This window comes from Apodemus sylvaticus, chromosome 7, assembly GCF_947179515.1.
Source record: "Apodemus sylvaticus chromosome 7, mApoSyl1.1, whole genome shotgun sequence".
Taxonomy (NCBI): domain Eukaryota; kingdom Metazoa; phylum Chordata; class Mammalia; order Rodentia; family Muridae; genus Apodemus; species Apodemus sylvaticus.
Window position 1 is genome coordinate 80,696,920 of NC_067478.1, and position 23,953 is coordinate 80,720,872.

A 23,953-nucleotide genomic window follows, 5' to 3' on the forward strand; every position below is an offset into this window, starting at 1 on the left:
GTTTTCAGATCCAGAACCCCTTGAATGAAGGGGTGGCCAGGTTCAATTAAAATGTTTGCTGTTAGTCTTTCTCCTTCTGTTTTAATTGTCAGAGCAATGGTCCACGAGCTTCCATGGCTCAGTATAGGAGTCATCATGGGTGTTAAAGAGAAAGCTCAGTGGTTAAGAATGCTGGCCAGCAATCTTGAAGACCAGAGTTTGGATCCTATCACTTATGTAACAAACCAGATGTCCAGCCACCACCAAGGGATCAGACAGTCATGTGACTTCTGTGAACACATGCCTGTAACACGCACAGAGAGACCCACATAAATAAATTAGTCTTTTAAAAAGAGCATCCTCGAAGAGGTTGATGCTGTTCTCCATTCCTGGCTCCCATGTGCTGAGATCCTGGACTCTTGAAGGGATCTCTTTTAATGAAGAGACAGTGAGAGCCTGTTCTCAATCCATTACAAATGATGCAATCACACGTTACACCTGTGGCTGTCTAAAAGGGAAAAAAATGAAAGGACAAAATGTCAGGGTGCAGAATAGAACAGGGTGATTTACTGGCTTCCTTTTTAAATTAAAAAGAAAGTTGGGGGGCTGGAGAGATGGCTCAGTGGGTAAGAGCACCGACTGTTCTTCCAAAGGTAATGAGTTCAGGTCCCAGCACCCACATGGTGGCTCACAACCATCCGTAAAGAGATTGGATGTCTAAAGACAGCTATGGTATACTTGCATATAATAAATAAATAAACCTTTAAAAAAAAAAAAAAGAAAGTTGGGCAGTGGTGGCACACGCCTGTAATCCCAGCACTCTGGGACGCAGAGGCAGGTGGATTTCTGAGTTCGAGGCCAGCCTGGTCTACAGAGTGAGTTCCAGGACAGCCAGGGCTATACAGAGAAACCCTGTCTTGAAAAAACCAAATCCAAATTAATTAATCAATCAATCAATTAATTAATTAATTAAAAAGAAGAAAGTATTTGCCACACAAACCTAACAACTTGAGTTCAACCACAGTGGAAGAAGGTCATGTGTATTGGTACACACACACACACACACATACACACACACACATACACACACACACACACACAAAACTCAAAACTCAGGAGTAGGTATTTGCTGCCTCTAGGAAAATCAGAGCATATGCTAAAAGGTCTGAGTAAGCATATCTGAACTAATCAGAATGCTCTTGGGCTTGTAGTCAGGTCTTAGCTTTAAGATAAACTATGTGTTTTCAGACAGGCCAATATTTGACACTGATTTGAATGTATTAGCTATGTTTCATTTGACCAAAGAAGATGTCCATGTCTAAAGAAGGGGCACCATATAAGAGAACTATCATGTGTCAGTCTTTGAACTAGACACTCTTAATGGCTGCAGATATGCTGCTGATGTAGGTCAGTGTAGTGCTTGTCTAACAAAAAAGTTAGACACAACATCCTTGTTAAACACAAAGTGTCCTGGGTTTGATCCCTAGCACTACATCATATGGGGTGTGGTGCTACACACCCGTAATACCAAGCACATCAGAGGTGGAAGCAAGATCAGAAGTTCAGTGCTGCTTGGCAGTGGTGGCACATACCTTTAATCCCAGCACTCTGGGAGGCAGAGGCAGGCAGATTTCTGAGTTTGAGGTCAGCCTGGTCTACAGAGTGAGTTCCAGGACAGTCAGAGCTACACAGAGAAACCCTGTCTCGTAAAACCAAAAGAAAATTTTTAAAAATGTAGTTCAGTGCTATCCTTGGCTATATAAGGAGTTTGAAGTCAGCAAGGGTACCCAAGCCCCTGTGTCAGTTATTTTTTTTTCTGTGATAAAATGCCATGACCCAAAGCAACTTATGGAAGAATGAGTTTATTTTGACATATGGTTCCAGGGGGATAAGAGTCTACCATGGTGGGGCAGGAAGGCAGCAAGCAGCAGGCAGACAGCAGGACCAGGAAGCTAAGAGACAAGGTCTTCAACCCCAGACATGAAGCACAGAGGGCCAACTGGAACTACAGTGGGGCTGTATATTCACAAAGCCCACCCCAGTGACGTACTTCCTCTAGCAATTCCATACCTCCTAAACTCCCCAAAGAGAGCCACCAACTTGGAACCAAGGGTTCAAGTACCCAAGCCTGTGAGGGGCATTTCTTATTAAAGCCACCATAGACTAAAGTCTCAAAAACAGCAGCAGTAGCAACAACCAAAAAAAAACAACTTTTTCAAAATACTTACGGAAATACCAAGTTTTATGAAATTGCCTATAAAACAAGGACAAACAGTCATGATCCCTTCAGTTTATTGTGAACAAGTGTTTGAATTTTGCACTAAAGGAGGGACTTCTGTATTTGGAATAGCATTTGTGTGTGTGTGTGTGTGTGTGTGTGTGTGTGTGTGTGTGCTGACCAGGTTCCCTGAAATTATCCACCAAATTTTGTGTTCATAAGATTATGTACATTTTCCCCTAGAAATTTTATCTATTCCCTCTTGGTTTGCTTGCTTGTTTAATATTTGCCCTTCTGGGGATTAGATTAGCCCAATAGCAAGGGTCTTATGTACACAACTGCTGTGATCAATAGGGGAAAATGGAGTCTGTTTTCTTCTGTGGCCACGGGCATGTGAGAAAGGATTAGCTTGGCTACCTGACTTTTGCAATTTAATGGATGTATTTGTGGTGGGATATTAGAGGTGATTTGTCTTGATCCAAAAATGCTAAATTTTTTGAAACCTGGACTATGTTTTTGAAAACTCAAGATGCATTTAGCAAAGCAAGGAAAAATAAATTCAGGCTGCTAGCTTGGCATCTGGTCTGGATACAGTATTTTGCTCTGTTTACTCTGTCAGGAAGCCAGTTCCATTTGATTAAATTCTGAAATTAGAATGCATGCAGGCTGGAAGATACCAAGCAGCTTCATGCTTTTACCCGTATGGAAAATGTGATTAAGGAAATGAACTCAGAAACTGTAGCGCCAGAAGAGATCAATGCAACAGCTGTATTCAACCAGGCTCGATGGGTTAGACCTTTGCTTTATTAAAATGGATGGCTTTAGCAGGGAAACTGTGTCCACATCACAGTGCTGTTGCATTGCTCAGAGCTCAGTCTGAGAAGAGAGCCAAGTTGGAGTTGCCATCCGATATTATGGCAGCGGGGCAAGTGCCGATCTGTTCTCACTCCACAAAGCTAAAATTAAGCCAAAGGAGAGATAATTAAAGAATTTATATGCACAGTCTTCCCACATCAACATACTGGATTCTTTTCAAAATTGCTGGTATGTTCTAATTTGGCAGATTTTCCAGAATAAACCATACAAAAAACAATCTCAAAAGTCTCTGTGAGGTGGCTGCCGAGAGTGGAGTGGCCAGTGAATACTAATTTATATGTGAAATACAGTTAGAGAACAGACAAGACTAGATAACTCACAAAAAGAATTTCATTGTCCTTTGTTACATAGTTACCAGAGAGGAAAATAAGAGTTTACTACAAAATACTTAAATTGTTGCCTTTCGTTGCCAACTCTTGACTTTGGCTGCAGAGGACCGGTTAATGGAAGGAGGCGTGTCCTGAGAGATGCTGAGGTGGGAATAACCTAATATGAGTTTATGGCACAGGTCATTACTCTGGACACTACATTCCAGGATGTAATTCTTGGGCTTCATGGGTTAAGAAATTGTTTCCAAGAACTTATAAATATGATCTTTGGAGCATTTTCATACCAAACAAGAAGCTGGTACAAAAAGCAGAATGCTGGCAATTTGAGAGGAGCCCCGAGTACAGACATGTTATATATTATGTGCTGTATGCTATATGATATACTATATAGATATTTTTTGGTCAGCTTGGAACAAGGGCTTGAAAAGCTGAGGGACCTCATTTGTTCGTCCTATGTAGCTAAGACTTCATCCCCTCAGACTAACTGATGTCTATCTTCTGATTTTATTAAAATGTAATTTATTTATAATAAGTGCATTTATTAAAATTGTATTGTTTGATGGGTTTTGACTGTGGTATATGCTCATGTAATAATCGTCACCATTCATGTAGGATGTTTTCATTCTTCATACAATTTTATTTTTTTCCCACTCAAACTCCATCCTCAAGCAATCGCAGATTGACTTTTGCCAAGACAGAATGTAGATAAAATTGTATAATAAAATTTCATATCCAGTTTATTTTTTTGTTTTTTTGTTTTTTTGTTTTTTGTTTTGGTTTTTGAGACAGGGTTTCTCTGTGTGGTCCTGGCTGTCCTGGAACTCACTCTGTAAACCAGGCTGGCCTCAAACTCAGAAATCCACCTGCCTCTGCCTCCCAAGTACTGGGATTACAGGCGTGCACCACCACACCCAGGTGTCATATCCAGTTTTAAATTGTATATATCAAAAATGTGCTTGCAACACTGAGGACATTCCCAGGACCAAACATTCAGAAACATTTTGAGTGTCTACTCGGGATGGCAAAGGAGGGGCAGCAAGCACAAACGGCAGGTAACTGAAACGCGTGATAGCAGTAAGGAGAGGTGATGGAAAATTCATGTCCTGTCAAAAGGCATTCAGGTATAGATTTAGTTTAAACATGTGCTGGCAAGATGGAATCAAGAAAATAAACAAATCACAGAATATCTGCAGAATAGCATTACTTATATTGTTCTAAAGCAGGTGAAACACTTTATATTGCACTCAGAGATATGCATAGAGCGAAAGTGAGTTTAAAATAAGGAAGGGAATGAGAAACAATTTCACACAGTGGTGATGTGTATCTGGAGGAGATGTGGGCTGGTTATCACAGCAAGTTAAAGAGAGGGGATTTCAATCGCAGGGTATTATTTACACCGAAGGATAAATAACTGCATGGCCTTTGGTTGCACTTTACTCATCCTCTTTTGCATGTAGTGAATACTGAGTGATTCATCTTTTAAAGAGAAGAGAATGTTAGGAGAGAAACTGGTGAAGATTTGGCTACTTACTGGCTTCTTTGGGATGATAAGTTGTATCACACCGTCACCAAGGGAATTAGCTTTGAGGCCAGGATGCCTGATCAAATTTCAACTTCTGCTCTACACTAAATTGTTTTGTGCCTTTGGGCAGTGTAGCAGAGAACTACCAAAGGCTAAATACAGCCCTCTGCCAGTTTTAACAGTCCTCCAAGCTAAGAATGGTTTGTATAATTTAAGTGATGGGAAGGACTATGCTCAAATACTACCTCGGAGCTATGACTGGCTTTAGAAAGAACCCAGCGGGTCTCTAAAGTAAAGCTAATCAGTGAAGCTGCACTTACACACCTAACTGAGGAGATGACCTAGTTATTTCAACAGTAACTATCAGTCTTAGGGCTGGAGAGATGGCTCATAGGATCCAGGTTTAATTCCCAGCATCCACATAGAGCTGCTCACAACAGCCTCTAACTCCAGTTCCAGGGAATCCTACCACCTCTTCTGGCATGTGTTGCTTCCAAAAGCACATGGTGTGCATACCTGCACACTGACACACATATATAACCATCAAAAGTAAAACAAAGCCAGCAGCTAACAGCCTACCTCCTCAAACTGTTCCACACTTCATGTGTTGTCAGAGCAAGCCACACTCCCCCCTCCCCCAAAGAGTCACACACATTTTCAGTAGACTTATTTTCTCGGTTCCAACCAGAATCTAACAGCATCCTATGGACCAGGATGAAAGTGCTTTTTTTTTACTCCCATATTTCAAAAGTCATTTAACTGTGCAATTGAGGAGCTTCCACCTAAATGTCAATTGAAAGCAATTAATTTGCAATGTAATGACAGCTGAAAGGCAAATATCAAGAGGGGAGTTTAATAGTATTGTCTAAGTGCCTTCCAAGCAATGAATATACTCAATTAAAACCATATGCTCGGAGATTCTTATCAGTATTTGGCAGTATCTATCTGTATGAGAAGACATTTTCAAAGATGAAAAACATAAAACCTCATTAAAATTCTGTGTTAACAGATGAACGTTTGCTGCTGATTTGATGATCTAAGGAACGCAACTTTGACTTGTTACATGAAATGTTATCCACTGTCCCCATCAAGAATTCCATCTTCTCTTTAGAATTACAATGAGCTGGATTCAATTCCTCCTATTTGTGCCTGTGGAGGCCACAGGAAGAAGTCTGGTGTTTTCCTGCATTGCTCTGGGCACTGTTCCCTGGAGACAGAGCCTCTCACTGACCCTGAGGCTGGCTTTCAGCTAGGCCAGCTAGTCAGCAGGATCCTGTGAGCTGCCTGTCCTTGCTCACTGGCGCTGGGTTTACGGGGCTCACGTAGCCATGCTCATGTGGGTGTTGGGGATTTGAAATCAGGTCCTCATGCTTCCATAGCAAGGCCTCTTCAAACCACTGAGCCATCTTTCCAGTCCCTCAATTACTCTCATGTTTTGAACTTCATCAGAATAAAAATTTGAAAATTTGTATATATCAAAAATGTGCTTGCAACACTGAGGACATTCCCAGGACCAAACATTCAGAAACATTTTGAGTGTCTACTTGGGATGGCAAAGGAGGGGCAGCAAGCACAAACGGTAAGTCCTCGTTGTCCTACTGGGAAAAATAAGCTTAAATTGTGGGGGTCTGAAAACTCATCAGATCAGAAATGATAGGATAATAAAAAATATACCATGGAAGAGACTGAAACAGTAAGCAAATTCTAAGAGAGAGGGGCAGGGGAACATCTTGAACAAAACTGGGAATCCTTTTCTAACAGTTGCTTGGCCTAGTCTTGTGGATACTATCCAGACAAAAAAGAGGTGGGCACCTCATTATCTTGTTAAGTAGAGAAATTTACAACACCATCTGTCCTTCCTGCATATGACCATAGGGAGTCAGGATCTGGATATGTGTATAAAGCTTTGCAAATCACCGGGGTTGGTTCTAAGCACTAGAGTCTAACTGGTAAAGACTGGGATGATTTGCTATATGTTTAGTCTTTTTGTTTCTACACCTACCCGGGCCTTAACTCTGCTTCTTAGCTGATAATATCTGACATGTATCCTAACTGGATCTTTACAAAAGAAAATTCGCCAACTCATCACAGGACAATTGTGATGACTGAATACAGCAACCTCTGTGAAGTAGCTAGCAAAAACACAGAATGCAAGGGGGTGACTATAGCCTGTACCAACCATCTAATCTAGGCATGCTCTACATGCCACCATAGTCTTTAATTATTAAATAGGGAAAATGTTAAATGAATCAAATATTCACACACATAAGTGGTGAAATCTTGGATTAGGATCTAACTTTATATTATAGTCCCAAGGTGATTGAAAAATTGAAGCAAACTTTAAAGCACAATCTGCCTGACTGTTATATACATCGACTCCAGTAAGATCATCTTAGAACAAAGTGCTAACAAGTCCTGTCCTGATGGCTCAGAAGATGGCTTGGTAGGTAAATGGTGCTTGCCAGCAGGCCCAGTGACCTGAATGCCAACTCTAGAACCCATTTGGATGATAGAATTGACTTGGATAGTTGTCCTTTGATCTCCACACAGCTGCCATAGGACTCAAGTGTTCCTCCAGTACACAAGCTAAATGAAAAGAAAAAAAATACTGCCCTTGCCTTCTTGGAATGTTCCTTTTTCAATTTTTATTCCAAGGAGAAATAGCCTGTCTGTGAAATTATTCATTCATTAGCATCACTATCTTCTCTTGATATATATCACGTCAAATATCCCCAGAAAATTTACATTAGATGGAATAGAACAATATATTTGTTCCTGCAGTTGGGTATGAAGGATTATAACAAATAACTGAATGAAGGGTGGGCTCTAACACAAAGAAAAAACAAAGATGGTGGGTAAATAGGTGCTTGGTAGGCACAGTATCAAATTATCACACCTTTCCAGCCCTGAAAATCCATATACTTTATTTAAAAGTTGTTTTAAAGATGTAAAGAATCTTAAGTTTGCTTGGGAGGAAAAGGGTGATCTAGTTAGGGGGCTACAAATTTGGATAAAGGCAGACATGACCCACACCACCCATGGGAACTATAAGACCTGGCAATACAGATTTGTGAGATCATAGAATGCCTCTATTCTATGTATGTATCTTGGATTGTGAAAGCTCTTAATCACAGTGTTTCAAAAACTCTCAGGTATTTGGGAACCCAAAGGCAAATGGTTTTCTGCCTATTAAAGGAGTGCTATCCTCAGATATTCCAGGGAAAGAATCCAACTCTTTAGTTATTATAAAAATTACAGTATTCTCAAGGAACTGCTGTACTTCCCTCTCTATATGAAGTGGCATGTCATTAGTAAAACCAGTCCTGATCCTGTGTCGGTGGGTCTGGAGCTGCCTGCTTGTTGTCCACTCCCTCCCATCTAACAGGACATTGACAGCTACAGGTCAATCCTCTACAGAACAGCTTAGGTTTCTGTACCTTGATGACCAAACTATTTGCTCAAGAACACTCTGGAAACTTAATAAAATCTGCCCTACTCTATACATTGATTTTTAATATATGAGAAAGTGGGGTTCACAATCTTTAGCAGTGTCTTCAGTTGTTATTGTAGAAGTGTATCTCTCTGGGAATGAAGTATGCAAAAATTAAATGTATGGTAGTAGCATTTCTAGTGGACTTGAAAACAGACCTTGAGAAACACTGAGTGGCTGTGAAGAGACAAGGAAGGGAAAGGAGTGTGTGGAGGCAAGAAGAGTGACACCATGAATCCAGCTCATGTCAGGTGAAGGAAGCCATCCGAGGAACACAACAAACATACATAATGTAGATCAGCTGAGGAAGACCGTGCACGTGAAAGCAGGCAGGCAAAGTCAGCGCATCGGTGGAACAGTCAGATTCAAAATTATGCATTTGGTTGGCTAAGACACAGGCATAGTTTTTACAGAAACTGAGAAGACCAAAGATGTAGCTTAACGGGATCTGGATAAATGAACTGAATGAGATTGACTGGAAAGAAGGGGTTCTTTGGATGACCACGCTTCTTGGATTTCTCTCCCTTCTTCCTTCCCCTCTTTTCCTTCTTCAGTTGTGTTTGTAAACACCATCTAGTTCTAAGGAAAGTCAATTAGTCTCTGTTTATTACTATGTGTGTGTTCACATGCACATGCTGTTAAGTAGCGATCAGAGGTCAACCCCTGGGAACAGGCTCTCTTTGCACTGTGGGAGTCAGGGATGGCACTAAGGTAGGTCATCTGGGCTTTCTGCAAGCTCTTTCAATGGCTCCACTGGTCTCCTTTTAATACCCTAAATGTTTTCTTAGAATTTTAATTCTTTACAGAAATCATGCTAATAGGAGCCCACTTCAATATAAGCTATCCAGCTGCTTACCCTCAGTTGCTAACTTTCCAGGCTACTTTTGGAACCCATTTTGGGATCAGCATTACCAACACTGCAAGGCCACTTTGTGCCCCAACCCAATATAGTCTGTTCTTGAGAACTTTTACTTGTCCATTTGGGGTAACTTCAAAGGCTTATGCTAGTTCCTATGGCCCTAGTACAGTCTTTGTGACACACTCTAACTCTGACACTTCTACACATACTAAGAACAATCTGGTATCCATTTGGGGATCCATTGACTCTCCCTTAAAGTGAGAGGCTTCCTTCCATCCGCAGGAAACTCAACCTTGCTACATGATCACTCAACCAGAGCCTGCCCCCTGATGACCATATATACACCAGAACAGAAATGTAGCCCACTCCCTCGGGGTCCTCCCTTGCACAAATGTACTATTTTAGGTTTTGGGGTGCTGAGTACTTGAGCCCCGGTGCCTTTAATTAGCACCTTCCTTCAAGCCAGTGTCCTCATTTGCTGAGGTACTAACCTTTTTTATCTAAGACTTTTTAATCCTTACTTTCCAATGTCCAACTTGAAGGAAAAAACTTTTTAGTACAGAATTGGGAGGTTAAATGGCAAGACAGGAAGTCTTTGAGCCCTATTTATACTTCTAGCATTTGATAAAATCAAAAGGCCTCAGCCTCTTCTGAATCCTCTGGCAGCTAACTTAGTGCCTTTTGCGGTGGCGTTTCTAAGACATCTAAGTTCCAGGACTGCGGTTTTTCCAGCTTCACTTCACTAACCCTCCCCAGTCTAAAACCCACAGTATATATGTGGACTGCTTTCCTCACTCATTTGATTAAAGCTCTACTAACTTCCTTTTAGGTATCTGGGATAGTAACTACTGTTAAGTGGGTGTCTGTTTTGCAAGGTTCAAAGAACCTCAGCTGAAAGACCTTGGAGAATCCACTTCACTTTCTGACTACCCCAGCCAAGAAATTAAAGTACAACATCCTTCTTCAGGCTCGTGTGATAGTCAAGTAGCATGCTATGATGCTTCGTGTGAGCAAGGCCACCCTATCCACCTGTTCACTACCTAATTCTAAGTGCCTGATGCAGGCAACAGCACAAAATGATTCAACCAGCTCAACCTACTGAGCATCAGCCTCTAGTGCAATGCCATACTCAATCAAAAGTAGCTATATTGCTTCCCCTTGTCACAATTTCCAGTCTTCTCACTATATATCCACTACATCAATTTTCATCTGCAGATATCGTCCTAACAATCACAGTGCAGCATGTGGTAATTTGCTTAAGTCTGAAAACAAAACAAAAATCCCAGACTTTCTCCCAATACCACTTTGGGGAATACATTGTTAAGAGAAAAACAGTAGCAGAGGAATGGTCAGCCACTTATCAAACCATTAACAGTTCTCATGGGAAGCCATCTTTATTGGTTAATAGAGAAGGGCATTACTCTACTTAATATAAGGTCTAGTGTGGCCGTTACGGATTAGCTTCTCCGTCCAGAATGCACGTCTGGCTCCTGATGTGTGAGGTTCACCTGCTGCTGGGTACACACCAATCACTGGGGACCCTTAGGGAGGATTTCCAGTTCTAGACCAACCTGGGCAACACAGCAAGGTCATTTCAGTAATTTTATAAAACCATGCTAAGATTGAAAGAGTAAAGACAAAAGATGCCAAGTGGATCACAGTGAACAGAAAACAAATGACAAGTGACAGTGATTAGACTTAGGTCCCACCAGCGTATTTTGTGACAGTAGACTCACACTAATGAAGTTGGAGTTGATTAAATGATATGGCACACGAAGTCTTTGGAAAAGTATGCTGTACATTTGGCTTAACTTGGAAGAGTACTTGCTTTTAGTATGTTTAAGATTGGAGTCTGACTAGGTCTGGTGGAGCATGCCTTTAATTCCAGTACTTGGGAGGAAGAGGCAGTCATGTCTGTCAGCTTCAGGATAGCCAGAGCTACAAAATGAGATGAGACACCCCCCACCCCCACCCCACCTCCGCCAAAGATTGGGAGTTTATACTGTATAAAAAAACCAAAACAGAACGGGGGTGTAATTAGGTGGTAAGAAAAGGTATAAAGATAAAGCAATGTAATAAAGAACATTTGTTCTCAACATGAATTCAAGAGTAGTCAGGGTTATAGAGGCAGTTACAAAAGTTTGAATTAGAAGCCTCAAAGTACTCAGAGAGGGTTGTAGAACTCAGATACAGCTGGATTCCATATTAATTTACTCAAGCCTGGTATATGGCTCAGGCCTGTAAATCCCAGCACCTGGGAGGCCCAGGCAGGAGGAGGAGTTCAAGACCATCATTAATACATGGCAAGTCATAACTACAAGAGACTACATCATTCTCAACTAGTCACACGTAGCTTTGTGACTATCTAAGAAAACCCCTCCTGCCCTCTTCTTGGCCGCATATGATTGGATATTAAGCCCCTCAACTATGTAACACCGGGTAGTCTGCAACTCAGAGCCTGCTTCTTAAATCCTGAGATTAAAAATGTGTCACTACGCCCAGTTAAACTTTTCGTTGGTAGCCTATATTAACCGCCCACATCGGTGAAAATACGTCAGTAAAAATAAAACTGCCGTTACACCAAGACATGATTTTGGAAAGGCCTTGTTTGCAAGCTAAGTGAAGGGAGGCATTCGCTCTACGCTGAGATTCGGGTTGCTAGAGCAGTTCCTAACGCAACCAGACGCTGCTGCAGCACACTTCTTAAGAGGTCGAGCTTGACGCCTGGGATCGGGTAAGGCGAGAATCTGCCTTGGCGGCTTCGGCTACGGCTGCGGCCACCGACAGGCACTCGACGTCTATCGGTCCGAACGCTGGGTCGCGCTGGTGGCCGAGGTCCTGGCTGATTCGGATCAAGCCTAGTAACCAGGAAGCTATCTCCGGAGACCATCGCCCATGCCATGGCCGATGGGTTGAGATCTCCTTGGGAGGCTCGGTGGGCTATCCTGTTGGCTTGATCGCCGGCGGACAGCGACACCGAGTTCTGGGCCATCTTCAAACACCGCCTGCAGTGTTTGCTAGACGTACGTCGATCAAACTGGGCCCTCGGCAGCGCCACTGATCACTCCAGCCCGCGTCGGACGCAACCGTTACCAACCCCAGCCGCCATTTTTCGTGCAACGGCGGAAGGAGCAGCCGCCGGAAACGGGCGCTTGTCCCGCGCGCATGCGTGGCTCGTCTGCGCTCGCGCACGACGGGCGTTTACGTCGTGACGTCTGAACGAGAGGACGTGGGTGTTTCTGAGAGTGCGCAGTAGGGTCGGTCGGCCGCGAGCAGGCAGCCTAGGCCGGAGACTGGAAGGGCGTGGAGATGGGGGCGGCGGCCGCAGAGGCCGACCGCACTCTGTTCGTGGGTAACCTGGAGACGAAGGTGACGGAGGAGCTCCTTTTCGAGCTATTTCACCAGGTAAGGGGCGGGCGCGGACCTAGGGCGACTCTGGCATTCACGGGCCCGGCCAAGGAGCGGAGCGCGCCAGGCCGGAATTCCGGGGCGTTCGGGCCAAAAGTGACGTCTGATGATGGGGACACCTGCGTCTCTACCCCGGTGAAGTCCAGGGATCCGAGGTGGAACCTCAGTGTTGCTTTCCTTTTTTCTGTGTACCTCGCCTTCCCTTTTGAGTTAATTGACCTTTGCTTCGTCGCACAGGTTGTGTTTCCGAGTCTATTTCCTCTTAACTTCCGTGTGAAATTACAGAAGTTGAAGTGTTTTAAAAACAAACATAACGTAGAGCAGGATTGGCATGTTTATCTAAAAAGTGCGAATAATTCCACCTATCCTCTTTGTTCTTGCTTTATGACTCTTTAGCTAGTTAGAGTTGATTAATAGGGGCGGAAGGGTTTTGTTTTTTGTAATCGAAGAAATCCACTTGTTCGTTTCCATGTAGTGGGAAAATGTAGCTGTTGGTTGATATGTTAAGACATCACACCGTCATGTGAGATGGAGATTTTATATTGTACTTTATATTTTTTGTCAATATTATAAATATTGTAAAAAACCTTCCCCCAAATAATCTCACTTTCAGTCGTAACTAGAATTATTTTTACTAAGGGAAGTAGATGATGCCCAGCCCTTGTCAAAACATTTTGTTTTTGATGAGGTCTTGATTATGTACCCTTTGTTTAAAACTTGTGTTCTCTTCTTTATAGTATTTGAGACAGAGAGGCAGTCTCTATAGCCTTGGTAGCCCTGGAACTCCGAGGCTGACTTTGAGCTGGTCCTCCTGCCTGCATCTCTTGACATCTGACAATACAGGCATGTGCCACCATAACAGGCTTGCATTCTCCTTTATTTCTGAAATTTAAATGTTTTCCTGAAATTGCCTTGTTTAAGTCCTGAATATTTTTCTTTGCAGGCTGGGCCAGTAATAAAGGTGAAAATCCCAAAAGATAAAGATGGCAAACTGAAGCAGTTTGCATTTGTGAATTTCAAGCACGAAGTGTCTGTTCCCTACGCCATGAATCTTCTCAATGGAATCAAGCTTTTCGGGAGGCCTATCAAAATTCAGTTTAGATCAGGTAATGGCTTAGATGTCTAGGTAATGGGAAAAGGGTTTTTGGTTTCTTTTGCTTTAAGTTTACTATTCCAGGTTTTTTTTTTTTTTTTTTTTTTTTTTTTTTTTTTTTTGAATCAGGGTTTCAGGTATTCTAGGCTAGCTTCAGACTCACTGTGTAAGGCATATATGGCTTTGAACTCTTGATCCTCCGGTATACCTCCCAAGTGCTGGATTTCTAGGTGTCAACTCCATAACAGACTTCTATTTTAAATATTGGGAGTGGGGAGTTATGATGAAAATACTTTAAATTTTGCTATTTCCCATGACCAGGTTGGCCGTTTCTTCATTGAGTAGTATCGTGTTTGAAATGCTTTCTTTTGCATTTCTGGTATTATGTACTTAAACTGTGAGGCAGTCCATAGTAATTTGAGTTTAGTTTGGGAGGAATTGGTGTTGCTTTTAAGCTGTTTATCTCGTTTGGAGTAGTTTAGATTGGAGAAAACATTTCAAATTATTGTTGGGCCTTTTGGTTTTCAATTAGAATTTTTGAAATTACTTCATTTTAGGAAGTAGTCACGCCTCTCAGGATGCCAGTATGTCATATCCCCAGCATCATGTTGGAAATTTAAGCCCTACCTCCACATCTCCTAACAGGTACTGTTTCTCATTCACTATCAAAGTCATTGATCAAAAAATTTCTGAGGTAAAGACCTTAGAATGCACCAGTGAATAGCTTCCTTCATAATGGTTCTGCTCTTTGGCTGCTGCCTGTGCTAGATTAATGGAATGCTTGTTTTCTAATTAGACTGGAAACAGATTATGTAGTTCTTTTGCACTGAATTAAGTAAAACTTTTATGTATACATTTGTAATATGTATAGTCATGTCCTACCTATATGCACATGGATGGACTTGAAACAAAAAATTTTATCACAGTGGTACTATACTGTACCCCATTCCCCAAAGTTCTAAAGTTTCCAATTGCCTCTATAGTCACTTTATCACTGCTAATTGTTTCTCTCCTGCTTTTTAAGATTACCAAGTGACTACTGGGCTGCCTTAATAGGACTGGGGTGTAGATCTGACTTTGCCTCTTGCGTCTTTAGCTTAGTTTCTTTGGTCCTGTCCTTTGCAGGGAAAGAAAGATGAATAAAATCTCTGAAATCCCTGTAGCTATTGAAGGTTAGAGATAGTACCGTATTTTACCTAACTCAATTTGTTTGCTTATGGTGCTGAAATATACATAGAGTTTTTTTTTTTGTTTCATTTGTAAATTCTGTAGAGATATAATATGCCCATTCATAAATAGCTTTCACTTAAGAAAAATTGAACACATACCTGTCATGTAGTTATTACCTCATCAGATCCTTTCTATGTATGATCTCAATTGCTTTTGAAGCAATTGTATGAAGTAGGGTTTACTTACTTCTACTATTTGGTGCAGAAAGTATGGAATGGAGGTTAACTTGCCCAAATTTGAACTGCTTGTAAGTAGTGTATGGAGACAAACCTAGGAGGTATGATCAAGCCACGATATAATATACTGCCCAGTGGAGCTTCAGATCTAGGTGAAGACGCATACCTTGTGACTACCTCATTAATTACTAAATTAGTTCTCAAGAGGTAGAGGAGAAAGTGTTTTGAAAGAATTTTAACAGCTGGAGAGGATGCGGAACTAAAAGAAGCCAGTACAGTGAGGGCAGTGGGGAAGTTTGAGGAAGTGCACAAAGGCTGAGTAAGTGGTGGCTAGGGCTACAATAAAGATTTGTCCTAAAGAGGAAGAAAGCATTAAATAAGATAATGATGAGAAGTTCCAGGTTTAGAGTTACTGGGTCCTTGGAAGGAGGAATAATCAAAAGCAATAGTACAAAAATATTGTCCTTTTTGTCAGCTGAAATTAATTAGTGGTGTTAAAACACTTACTTAATTGGAACATAAAGGTATCTTCAGCCATTTTCACATAACATAGTCAAAGGTATCCTAAATGGAACAAAGAGTTTCCCTTAGCGTTTCTAGGGAGGATTGAGGAGGTATGCTAGCTAGCTAGCTACACTTTTAGCTTTAATCATAGTCTAGAGTAGATCATTTTGATACTCTGGCATAAAGTAAATTGTACTTTTGCCCTTCTTAGCATCTGGACACATAATCTGCTCTGAGACATTCCTCTCCACAGAAACTAAAAGAGAACCCTTCTTTTCCTTACCTTGAGTAGTCTAACAGCACCAAGACAATGAAATAAATGGTTATTTGTCCAGACTTTTACACTTTATTAACTCAGAGATACCTACTTAATTACTCCAGTTTAAAAATAGAAAATGTATAGTTTCTTTACTTTGTTTATAGCTAGGTAATAAAATCTCAGTCTGAATGATTGCACTAATTAGCTTGAGGACCAATGCATCTTTTTTCAATAAAGTCAGGTGAAGTAAAGTCAGTTTTAGATGTGTGCTGGCCGTGTTGTTTTTGTGTCTGCCGTTGTAGTGATGAGAGGAAAGCTGTGCTGGCTTCCCAGAAAGCATCCTGTGACTGAACTGTGTTTGGCTCCTAGCTGGCTTGCCCTGCACTAGCCTTTCCCACAGTTGGGGCTGTTTGCCTCCAGGGAATCATAATCTTTACTTTTAACTTTAAATGGCTCCTTTTCAGAAAGACTGTCCCTGATCAGCCAGCTTAAATGGAATGTCTTGCCTTTCCTCCAGCTTTCCCCGTCATGTAACACAGAAGCCGTGCTTATCCTAGTCATTTTCACCAGCAAGAAGCACCTGGCTGGTGGTGGTTGCTAGATCATGAGCATTCTTGCTTTGTCTTTCTTTGCAGCTATGAAAGGACAGTGGGTAACGTGACTCCACCAGCACAGATGGTCCAGAGGTCCTTTTCTTCTCCAGAAGATTATCAGCGTCAAGCAGTGGTAGGCAGGTCTCCCCCTTCCCCCCCAATTTAGTATTTAAGAAAAATTCATACTTGGGTTAAAGTGCTCCAATTGTATCAGATAATTTTTCACCTCTCAGTCAGTTTTATTACTTACATCCTTTAGGCACGAATTAACTTTTTTTAAATTCTTAATACTTTGTCGAATAGTTAGAGTAGTGTGATCTTTATAGTTTTACTAATTTAATATGCATCTTCTAGACTAACTTCCATAAAGTGCTTTTTGTTTAGTCTAAGACCTAGCCTAGAACTCAATTTAGCTATCTTTTTTCTTTTTTAAGGCAGGGTTTCATTATGTAACTCTGGCTGTCCTGCAGCTCTGTATAGACCAGGCTACCCTTGAACTCACAGAGATCTGCTTACCTTTGCCTCAGCATTTATCAACCTTTAGCAGCTTCTAAGATGCACAGCCTATGTCTGCTGCTGTGACTCTCTCAGAACCCAGTCTGCATTTGCTATATGCTTCGCCCATAAAATAGTTTTTTTGTTAAAGACATTGTCTTAGCACTCAGAGATCATATGCCATCTTCACAGAACTTCCTAGTGCTAGTGAAGATCTAGTTCTTTGTGTGTTTGTTACAGTGATTCATAGGATAGTCATCTTGAGTGATATCTTTAATTGTATTCTTGGAAGAAAGCAGTATTAATGTCTAAGTATCTGTAAGTAGACACTAAAGGTAGACAAAACTATGGTATTGTGTCACATTTAATTATGTTCAGCTTGGGATGCATCTAGCCAAGGGTGATTTTGATTTTCTTTTATTCTATATATCGTTGACTAAATATGTATATATTGGCTTTGTAATCAAGAGGTACTTAGAGTTAATATTTCACTTTTTCTCTTCCCTCAGATGAACAATGTTTTCAGACAGATGTCATATGTTGGGAAATTTGGTTCTCCACATGCAGATCAGTTGGGATTTTCACCATCAGGTCAACCACATGGTCATACCTTTAACCAGTCTTCCAGCTCCCAGTGGCGCCAAGATGCACTGTCATCACAGCGTAAAAGACAGAATTCTCACCCCTACCTAGCAGATAGACACTATAGCCGTGAGCAGCGCTATTCTGATCATGGATCTGATTATCATTACAGAGGAGGCCGAGAGGATTTCTACTATGACGACAGGAATCATGATGGTTGGAGCCATGACTATGATAACAGAAGGGACAGTAGTAGAGGTGGGAAGTGGCCCTCATCCCGACACTAACAGGCATTCCAAGGACACTGTTTACCGGGCCATTTTAGGTCCTTTTAATTAAGTTGTTGCAGAACTATTTCTAAAAACTGTACAGAGTAATCCCACAATTTTCCACCTGTCTTTGAAAAAAAATTTTTTTAAACCTAGTAACAGTTTGATAGAGAACTGAGAACTGCGGCTCCTCGTGTGCTACTTTAATTACCTAACCTCAGGGGTTCTGAAGAGGAAGGTTCATGCAAAAGAATGTCACCATTCTGGTCATTTCAGACAGTCTCAGAAAGATGAACTGTATAGATTGATTGTATTATAAAGCAAATATTTTAATTATCTCACCTTTTGTGTTGCAGGAAATTTCTTGGTAATGAATCAATTTGGTGTATATAATAGGAAACATCTAAGTTAGTAGTCTGAAATGGCTGTCGGCATTTTGTTAATAAATGAGAAAATAGAACTTCTCAGTCATCTGTTTATTAATAGTTTACTTAAAACAGTTTATTGGCTTTGTTTGGAGATAAATCATATTTCCTAACTCAGAATTTAAGTACAAATTCTGTGGTATGCTCTTGAATTTTATCACAATTGAATATACATTATAAATCTTTACTAGTTCATTCTAAGAACTTTAAAATTCTTTCATTATATTTGATGTATGACTAGTCACTCAGGAAGTTAAATATCTACAATGTATATTTTTACATAAAATGACAGTATTGATGAAAATTCTTTTTAGAATGATGTTAATACATAGAGAAAATGGCAAAGGGTTTCACTGCAAGGATTGTAATTTTGAAATTTTGTTTAACAAAGCTTCCATGTTTCAAGCTCCTGTTGCTCTTTCACTGCAGAACCGTTTTTAAGAATTCATTCCATGAAAAATGTGTATCCCTTTATACCACAGCATTTATACCATGCTCCTTTTAATATATTAAATACACAAAACGAGAATGTGTCCCTTTATTTTGGTATCACTGACATCAAGAGCATCTGAGTTAGCAGTGCATTTTGGTAAGGTTGCCCATCTTAGAGTATCTTGTGTAGATTTGCTTCGATGCATGGCTAGACTGCTCTCAACATAGATTATGCTATAGAGCCCTGTGAACATTAATTAGTCCCTTTGTCTGCTTTCTATACCCAGATGTGCCACATGTTCAGGCTCTGTGCTTGTATTAAAGTTCCATTAAGGTAGTCATCATCAATTGAATTTTTGACTGTGTGACTGAACTCAGTCTCCAGGCCCCTTCTCTCCCCAGAGGTTTACACTAATGAGCATCTCAATGTCCCAACCGTGTAATCATGTGGTTGACCTTTGCATTCTGGCCTGGTCCCATCCAGTCACCTTAGTAGTTTTCAGGGTTTACCATTTGAAGATAATAATGAAGATACAACTTGAGGAATTCCTACAATTTAAGCTTTTCCTCAGAGTTAGGAACAGAGACCCGAATACTATAGGAGGAAACTTCTGGAAACCATCATTCTACCTTAGCTAAGCTGAGATAGCCCAAAGCTACTGTGGCACCATAGAATGCCCTGTCAAGAAAATACTGCCACGCAGCATTCTCACTTCTCGTTTCTCTCCCACCACTAACACACAGAACACTTCTGGTGCTTTTATCTTTCTCTTGGCCTTAAGTTTTGGAGTACTATAATTTACAACATTCTCTCTTCAAAAAGAGAAGTGGGCTCAGCAAGCACCTTGGATAGGGAGTTGACAGAAATGGGAGATCCTGCTTAGAGGACACCATGTAGTTTTGATCCCCATTGCTGTGATAATTGGACAAAAGTAGGCAGAAATGTTTTATCTCACAATTTCAGGTTATAGTCTGTCATTGTAAGGAGGTCAAGGTGGAAGGAACTTGAAACAGTCATGTTATATTCACAGTCAAGGATACTTCTCTGCTCGTAAACCACAATTTCTTGCCTAAGGACTTGTTCCATCTGTAGTGGACAGGTCTTCCCATTTAATGTAATCAATATAATCCATCAAAAACATATCCATGCCCACCCTGATCTAGACAGTCCTTCACTGAGATTTCCTTCTGAGGTGATTCTAGATTGTGTCAGGTTGACAAAACTAAACAGTGGTGCTAGAGAGATGGCTCAGTTGTTAAAGAACACATGCTGCCCTTTCAGAGGATAAGAGTTTTGGTTCTCAACTGCTATATTGGGCAGCTCACAACCATCTGTAATTGCAGCTCTTGGTATCAGTGGGTACCCACATACATTTGGCACACACAAACATACATACCAGTAAATAAATCTTAAAAACAACCCTGTAACTGTAAGGGTACAGTATCTGCTCAGGATCCCTCAAGATCAAGTTCTCAGTACAAAGATTTATTTGCCAGAGGGACAAAGGGCAGGGAATAAGAATGCCTTAGGGTTTCATTGCTGTGAAGGGAGGTGACCAAGGCAACTTTTATAAAGGCAAACATTTAATTGGGGCTGGCTTAAAGTTTTAGAGGTTCAATCCATTGGGATGGCGGGAAGCGTGGCAACATGCCGGCAGACATTGTGGTAGAGGAGCTGAATCCTTGATCTGTGGACAGCAGAAGGAGACTGTCTCACTTGGCATAGCTTGAGCTTTGGAGACTTCAAAGCCCTCCCCCACACTGACACACCTAATAGTGCCAAGCCCAATGGGCTAAGCATTCAAACTGTGGGGGCCAAACTTATTCATCCCATCACAAAGAGACAAAGGAGATTGAGGAAAAGAGAGAAGGGAAGGCAGGGGAGGGAGGGAAGAAGGGGGTTTTTATCCAGAAGAGGGATAAAGGACTGCTTCTAGATAGAGAGGAGACACATGTGGCCTGTAGGAAAATGATGGATTATAAAGGTAAACGGGGAAGCTTCGTGTTTGGATGAGGTGCTTAATTTTAATTGGGCATGTTAATTAGGAGAGCCAAAGGGAGCTCTTGATTGCTGGACTTTAATACTTTGATAGCTAGACCTTGGTGTTCAGTCTCAGAAGGAGGAGTTAGGGGCTAATTTTAAGAATATAATCTATCAGTTTTCTAGCAAGGCAGAGGGAATCAGGAAGAAGGACAAGGCCTGCCAGAGCCATGCTCACATACCTGGGCCGGCTGGAGTCCGTTTACTAACAATCGCAGAGCAGAAAGGTTCAGTTAGAGAAATAAGTTAACTGATCTCTTGCCTAGTGTGATGAGTACCATAATATTAATGTGTTATTCAAAGGTTTTGTCACAAAGAAATATTTGTGGGGAAGGTTATGGATTTGTTAGTTATCTCCTATTAGATTATCCTACAACATATTTTCTTCTCTTATGAGTTATTTTTTTTTAATAAATGTCTGGACATTTACACAATCGAGGTTTCATTATGATCTGGGTTTTGCTGTTTGCATAATTCAAAGCTCTTTATATCCTTTGTCTATAATGTAATATAATATGTCAATTTTGTCTTCAGCTTATGATGTTAAAACCAAAGCAAGTTTTATCATACTATACCTTTAAGAACATTATATAGTTATACTTTAAAAGTTTTTATATTACTGAGGTTGGTAAATATAAAATCACGCTGCCATGTTTAGCTTGAGTTCTAGTATATTAATATGTAAATGTGATTTCCTTTTTTAGAAACTAGCATTTATCAAACTGGTACTGCATGCTAAGCTACTTCAAACCCTTTCTAGAAGAGAAATTTGGTACCGTCCCAAAGATAGAATGAGTGGAGCCTAATTCATATCTAATCAGTCTAATGCTAGAAATCAGGCTCTTCGCTTCCATGCTTACTTTGATTAGGTGTGACAGCATAAGGGGAGATGTAATTGATTTTGATATTATGGCTTGTTTGAAACTTTCCCCCCCTTGAAATAGAGTCTTACAGACTCTAGACTGGCCTTGAATCCCCTATATGTCCATGGGTGGCCTTGGACACAAGATTCTTCTGTCTCCATTCCCCAAGAGCTGAGATTACAACTGACAGCCACCTCTCCTGGCTTATTTTTGTAAAATAAGAAATTGTGGGGCAGCAGGATGGTTGAGTGAATTAAAACACTTGCAGCATAAGTCTAATGACCTCAGTTCGATTCCCTGGAATCCCCATAAGAAAGCTGATGCGGTGGCACACATCCAAATCCCAGCATCCCTTCTTCAGTGAGATATAGGCAGAGACTGGAGAACTGTCTGAAAGATCAAAGGTCAACATGTCTGGAGTCTATAGCAAGGCAGAAACAGTAAGAGAGATGGTGGTATAGCTAAACAAGGTAGAAGAAACCCGACCTCTGAACACTGTCCTCTGATCTTCAGAGGCCATGGTTTACAGTTGTACCTGCCCCTATATGCCATAGATAAATACAGGACAACAAAGATAATAAAAAAAGGGGTTTGGTTTTGTAGTTTCAGTATTTTTCCTCTCTACATGAAAATAGAAAAGGTCACTGGGTTCCAGCTGTTTAGGCAACTCTTGTCATTTGGGTCCTTCTAGCCTGCTCCTTACCATTTTCCAGCACATCATCACGTTCCTAGTTGCGTGGCATTCCAATCTTTCTTCTCATCGCTCCTCTCTTTCTTGCATATATGGTATTTTGTGCTTAACAGTACGATCAAGATGTCTTGAGTTGTTATTCTTTGAATGCAATTTTTGTGTATCTGGCAAAAAAATTCCCTTCAGCAAATTTGCATAATTAAAAATCTTTACATGCCTTATCACCTTGCTTTATTTTGACATCAGGGTACATTACACTATCCTTTAGAAAACCAAACAATCATAATGTTCTTTGCCTCAGAAATGGAGCGGGGTGAGCCAACTCCTGGTGACAAAGACAAAGGCTTTTTTCCCCGTTTGTTCCATTATCACGGTACTAACACATTTCTCAAATGGGAAAGTAGTCACTTCCTTCCCTATCATAGAAACAGCTCCAAATACAATATAAAGCGCCCCAATTTTAGAACTTAAAACTACCTTAGATTCACCAGTCCCTGCTTCCCGAGTTTGGAAACGACTTGAGCCTCAAGCTCCTGATCCCAGGATCTCCCTGCCATTGAAGGGCTGTATTATTTACTGAACTGTGAGTTGACATAGCCTGGCTCCCCAACAACCTCTCCAAAACCCTTAAAAGCAAACAAACACACAGCCCCCTCCTTTAAGATGATGAGTATTTACTGTGTCCCACATAATGGGCATCAACTAACTTGGTAAGTTGGTTTTTTAGCATTTGTGTTGGTTTTCCGTTAAAGTAACAAATCATCCAAGACAATCAACTGGTGATGAAGAATGGCTTGTTTTGGGCGCTCGGGTTTTAGAGGTTTAAGACAGTGGTCAGGTGGAGTCACTGCTGCTGGGCCTGTGGTAGGGTGGTGCATGTTGGCAGGGACTGTGCAGTGGGGCCAAGCACCACAGACTCCTGACTGAGATGTGACAGCAGGAGCAGGGAGTGGAGGATCACTAGTCCCCTTCAAGATGCATCTAATGACTGAGAGCTCTGTCATGAGATCCCACCTTTCACAGTTTTTACAAGCTGTCAACAGGATGCTGGGACCAGGCCACTCTGGCCTTTGAAGGACTTCCAGATCCAAATCCCAAAGCTCCATACAAGCTAAGAACTTGGTATGTGTTTGTTAAGCCGAGTCAACATAAATGCAGTTCAGATTTCATTAAAAACAAAAAACCAAACAAAAACAAACCAAAACAAAAAAACCCTGAGTGGCCATGTATACAAGGTATGTTCTGAAAATACTTTTTATTTTTAAAAGGCTTATTTTTAATAATAAATGTGGGGGAGATATAAATTAAGAAAAAGTATTTCTGGAGCCAAACATGTTATAACTAATCCCTGAACTTGGGAGGCAGGAAGACTGTTATGAGTTTTGAGGCCAGCCTGCACTGCATAATGTGTGAAATCCTGTTTCAAACAACTAAAAATAAACCAAACAGAAATCAAAACTGTTTCTGTAGCAGAAAACAGAGACAGTGGTGCAACTTATGGGTCATGACCCCCAGCTAAAATCACAATATTCTAACCATTGTCACATGGTGGCTTTCTATAAGTCTAAAATGGTCATAGATATAGTGGGGAAGACATTAGCACATTTACCCACGCTCTC

The 23,953-nt window shown here is 41.0% G+C and overlaps 2 protein-coding genes across 3 annotated transcripts; one reads left to right on the top strand and one right to left on the bottom strand.

Annotated features, from left to right (window-relative positions):
* Window positions 1-11,861: 11,861 nt before the first annotated feature.
* Window positions 11,862-12,417, bottom strand: C7H11orf71 (chromosome 7 C11orf71 homolog). Its single transcript, XM_052188411.1, has one exon. It carries the CDS (start codon window positions 12,263-12,265, stop codon window positions 11,912-11,914), a length of 354 nt encoding a protein of 117 aa, XP_052044371.1. The 5' UTR covers window positions 12,266-12,417; the 3' UTR covers window positions 11,862-11,911.
* Window positions 12,418-12,494: 77 nt separating this feature from the next.
* On the top strand, window positions 12,495-18,836 carry Rbm7 (RNA binding motif protein 7). 2 transcript variants are annotated; one of them, XM_052188409.1, is made up of 5 exons: window positions 12,495-12,678; window positions 13,625-13,787; window positions 14,332-14,419; window positions 16,579-16,669; window positions 17,541-18,836. In XM_052188409.1, exons 1-5 carry the CDS (start codon window positions 12,583-12,585, stop codon window positions 17,898-17,900), a joined length of 798 nt encoding a protein of 265 aa, XP_052044369.1. In that variant the 5' UTR covers window positions 12,495-12,582; the 3' UTR covers window positions 17,901-18,836. The 2 variants fall into 2 exon arrangements, with proteins under 2 accessions (XP_052044369.1, XP_052044370.1); XM_052188410.1 differs by having other exon boundaries at window positions 16,579-16,673; window positions 17,541-17,739.
* Window positions 18,837-23,953: the final 5,117 nt, after the last annotated feature.

What these genes read in the sequence shown, in the direction of transcription:
- C7H11orf71 (XM_052188411.1), bottom strand. Translation starts at nt 12,265, where the DNA reads ATGGCCCAGAACTCGGTGTCGCTGTCCGCCGGCGATCAAGCCAACAGG.
- Rbm7 (XM_052188409.1), top strand. Translation starts at nt 12,583, where the DNA reads ATGGGGGCGGCGGCCGCAGAGGCCGACCGCACTCTGTTCGTGGGTAAC. An exon ending in CAAAATTCAGTTTAGATCAG is followed by an intron (nt 13,788 to 14,331) that starts GTAATGGCTTAG and finishes ACTTCATTTTAG; the next exon opens with GAAGTAGTCACGCCTCTCAG. An exon ending in ATTATCAGCGTCAAGCAGTG is followed by an intron (nt 16,670 to 17,540) that starts GTAGGCAGGTCT and finishes CTCTTCCCTCAG; the next exon opens with ATGAACAATGTTTTCAGACA.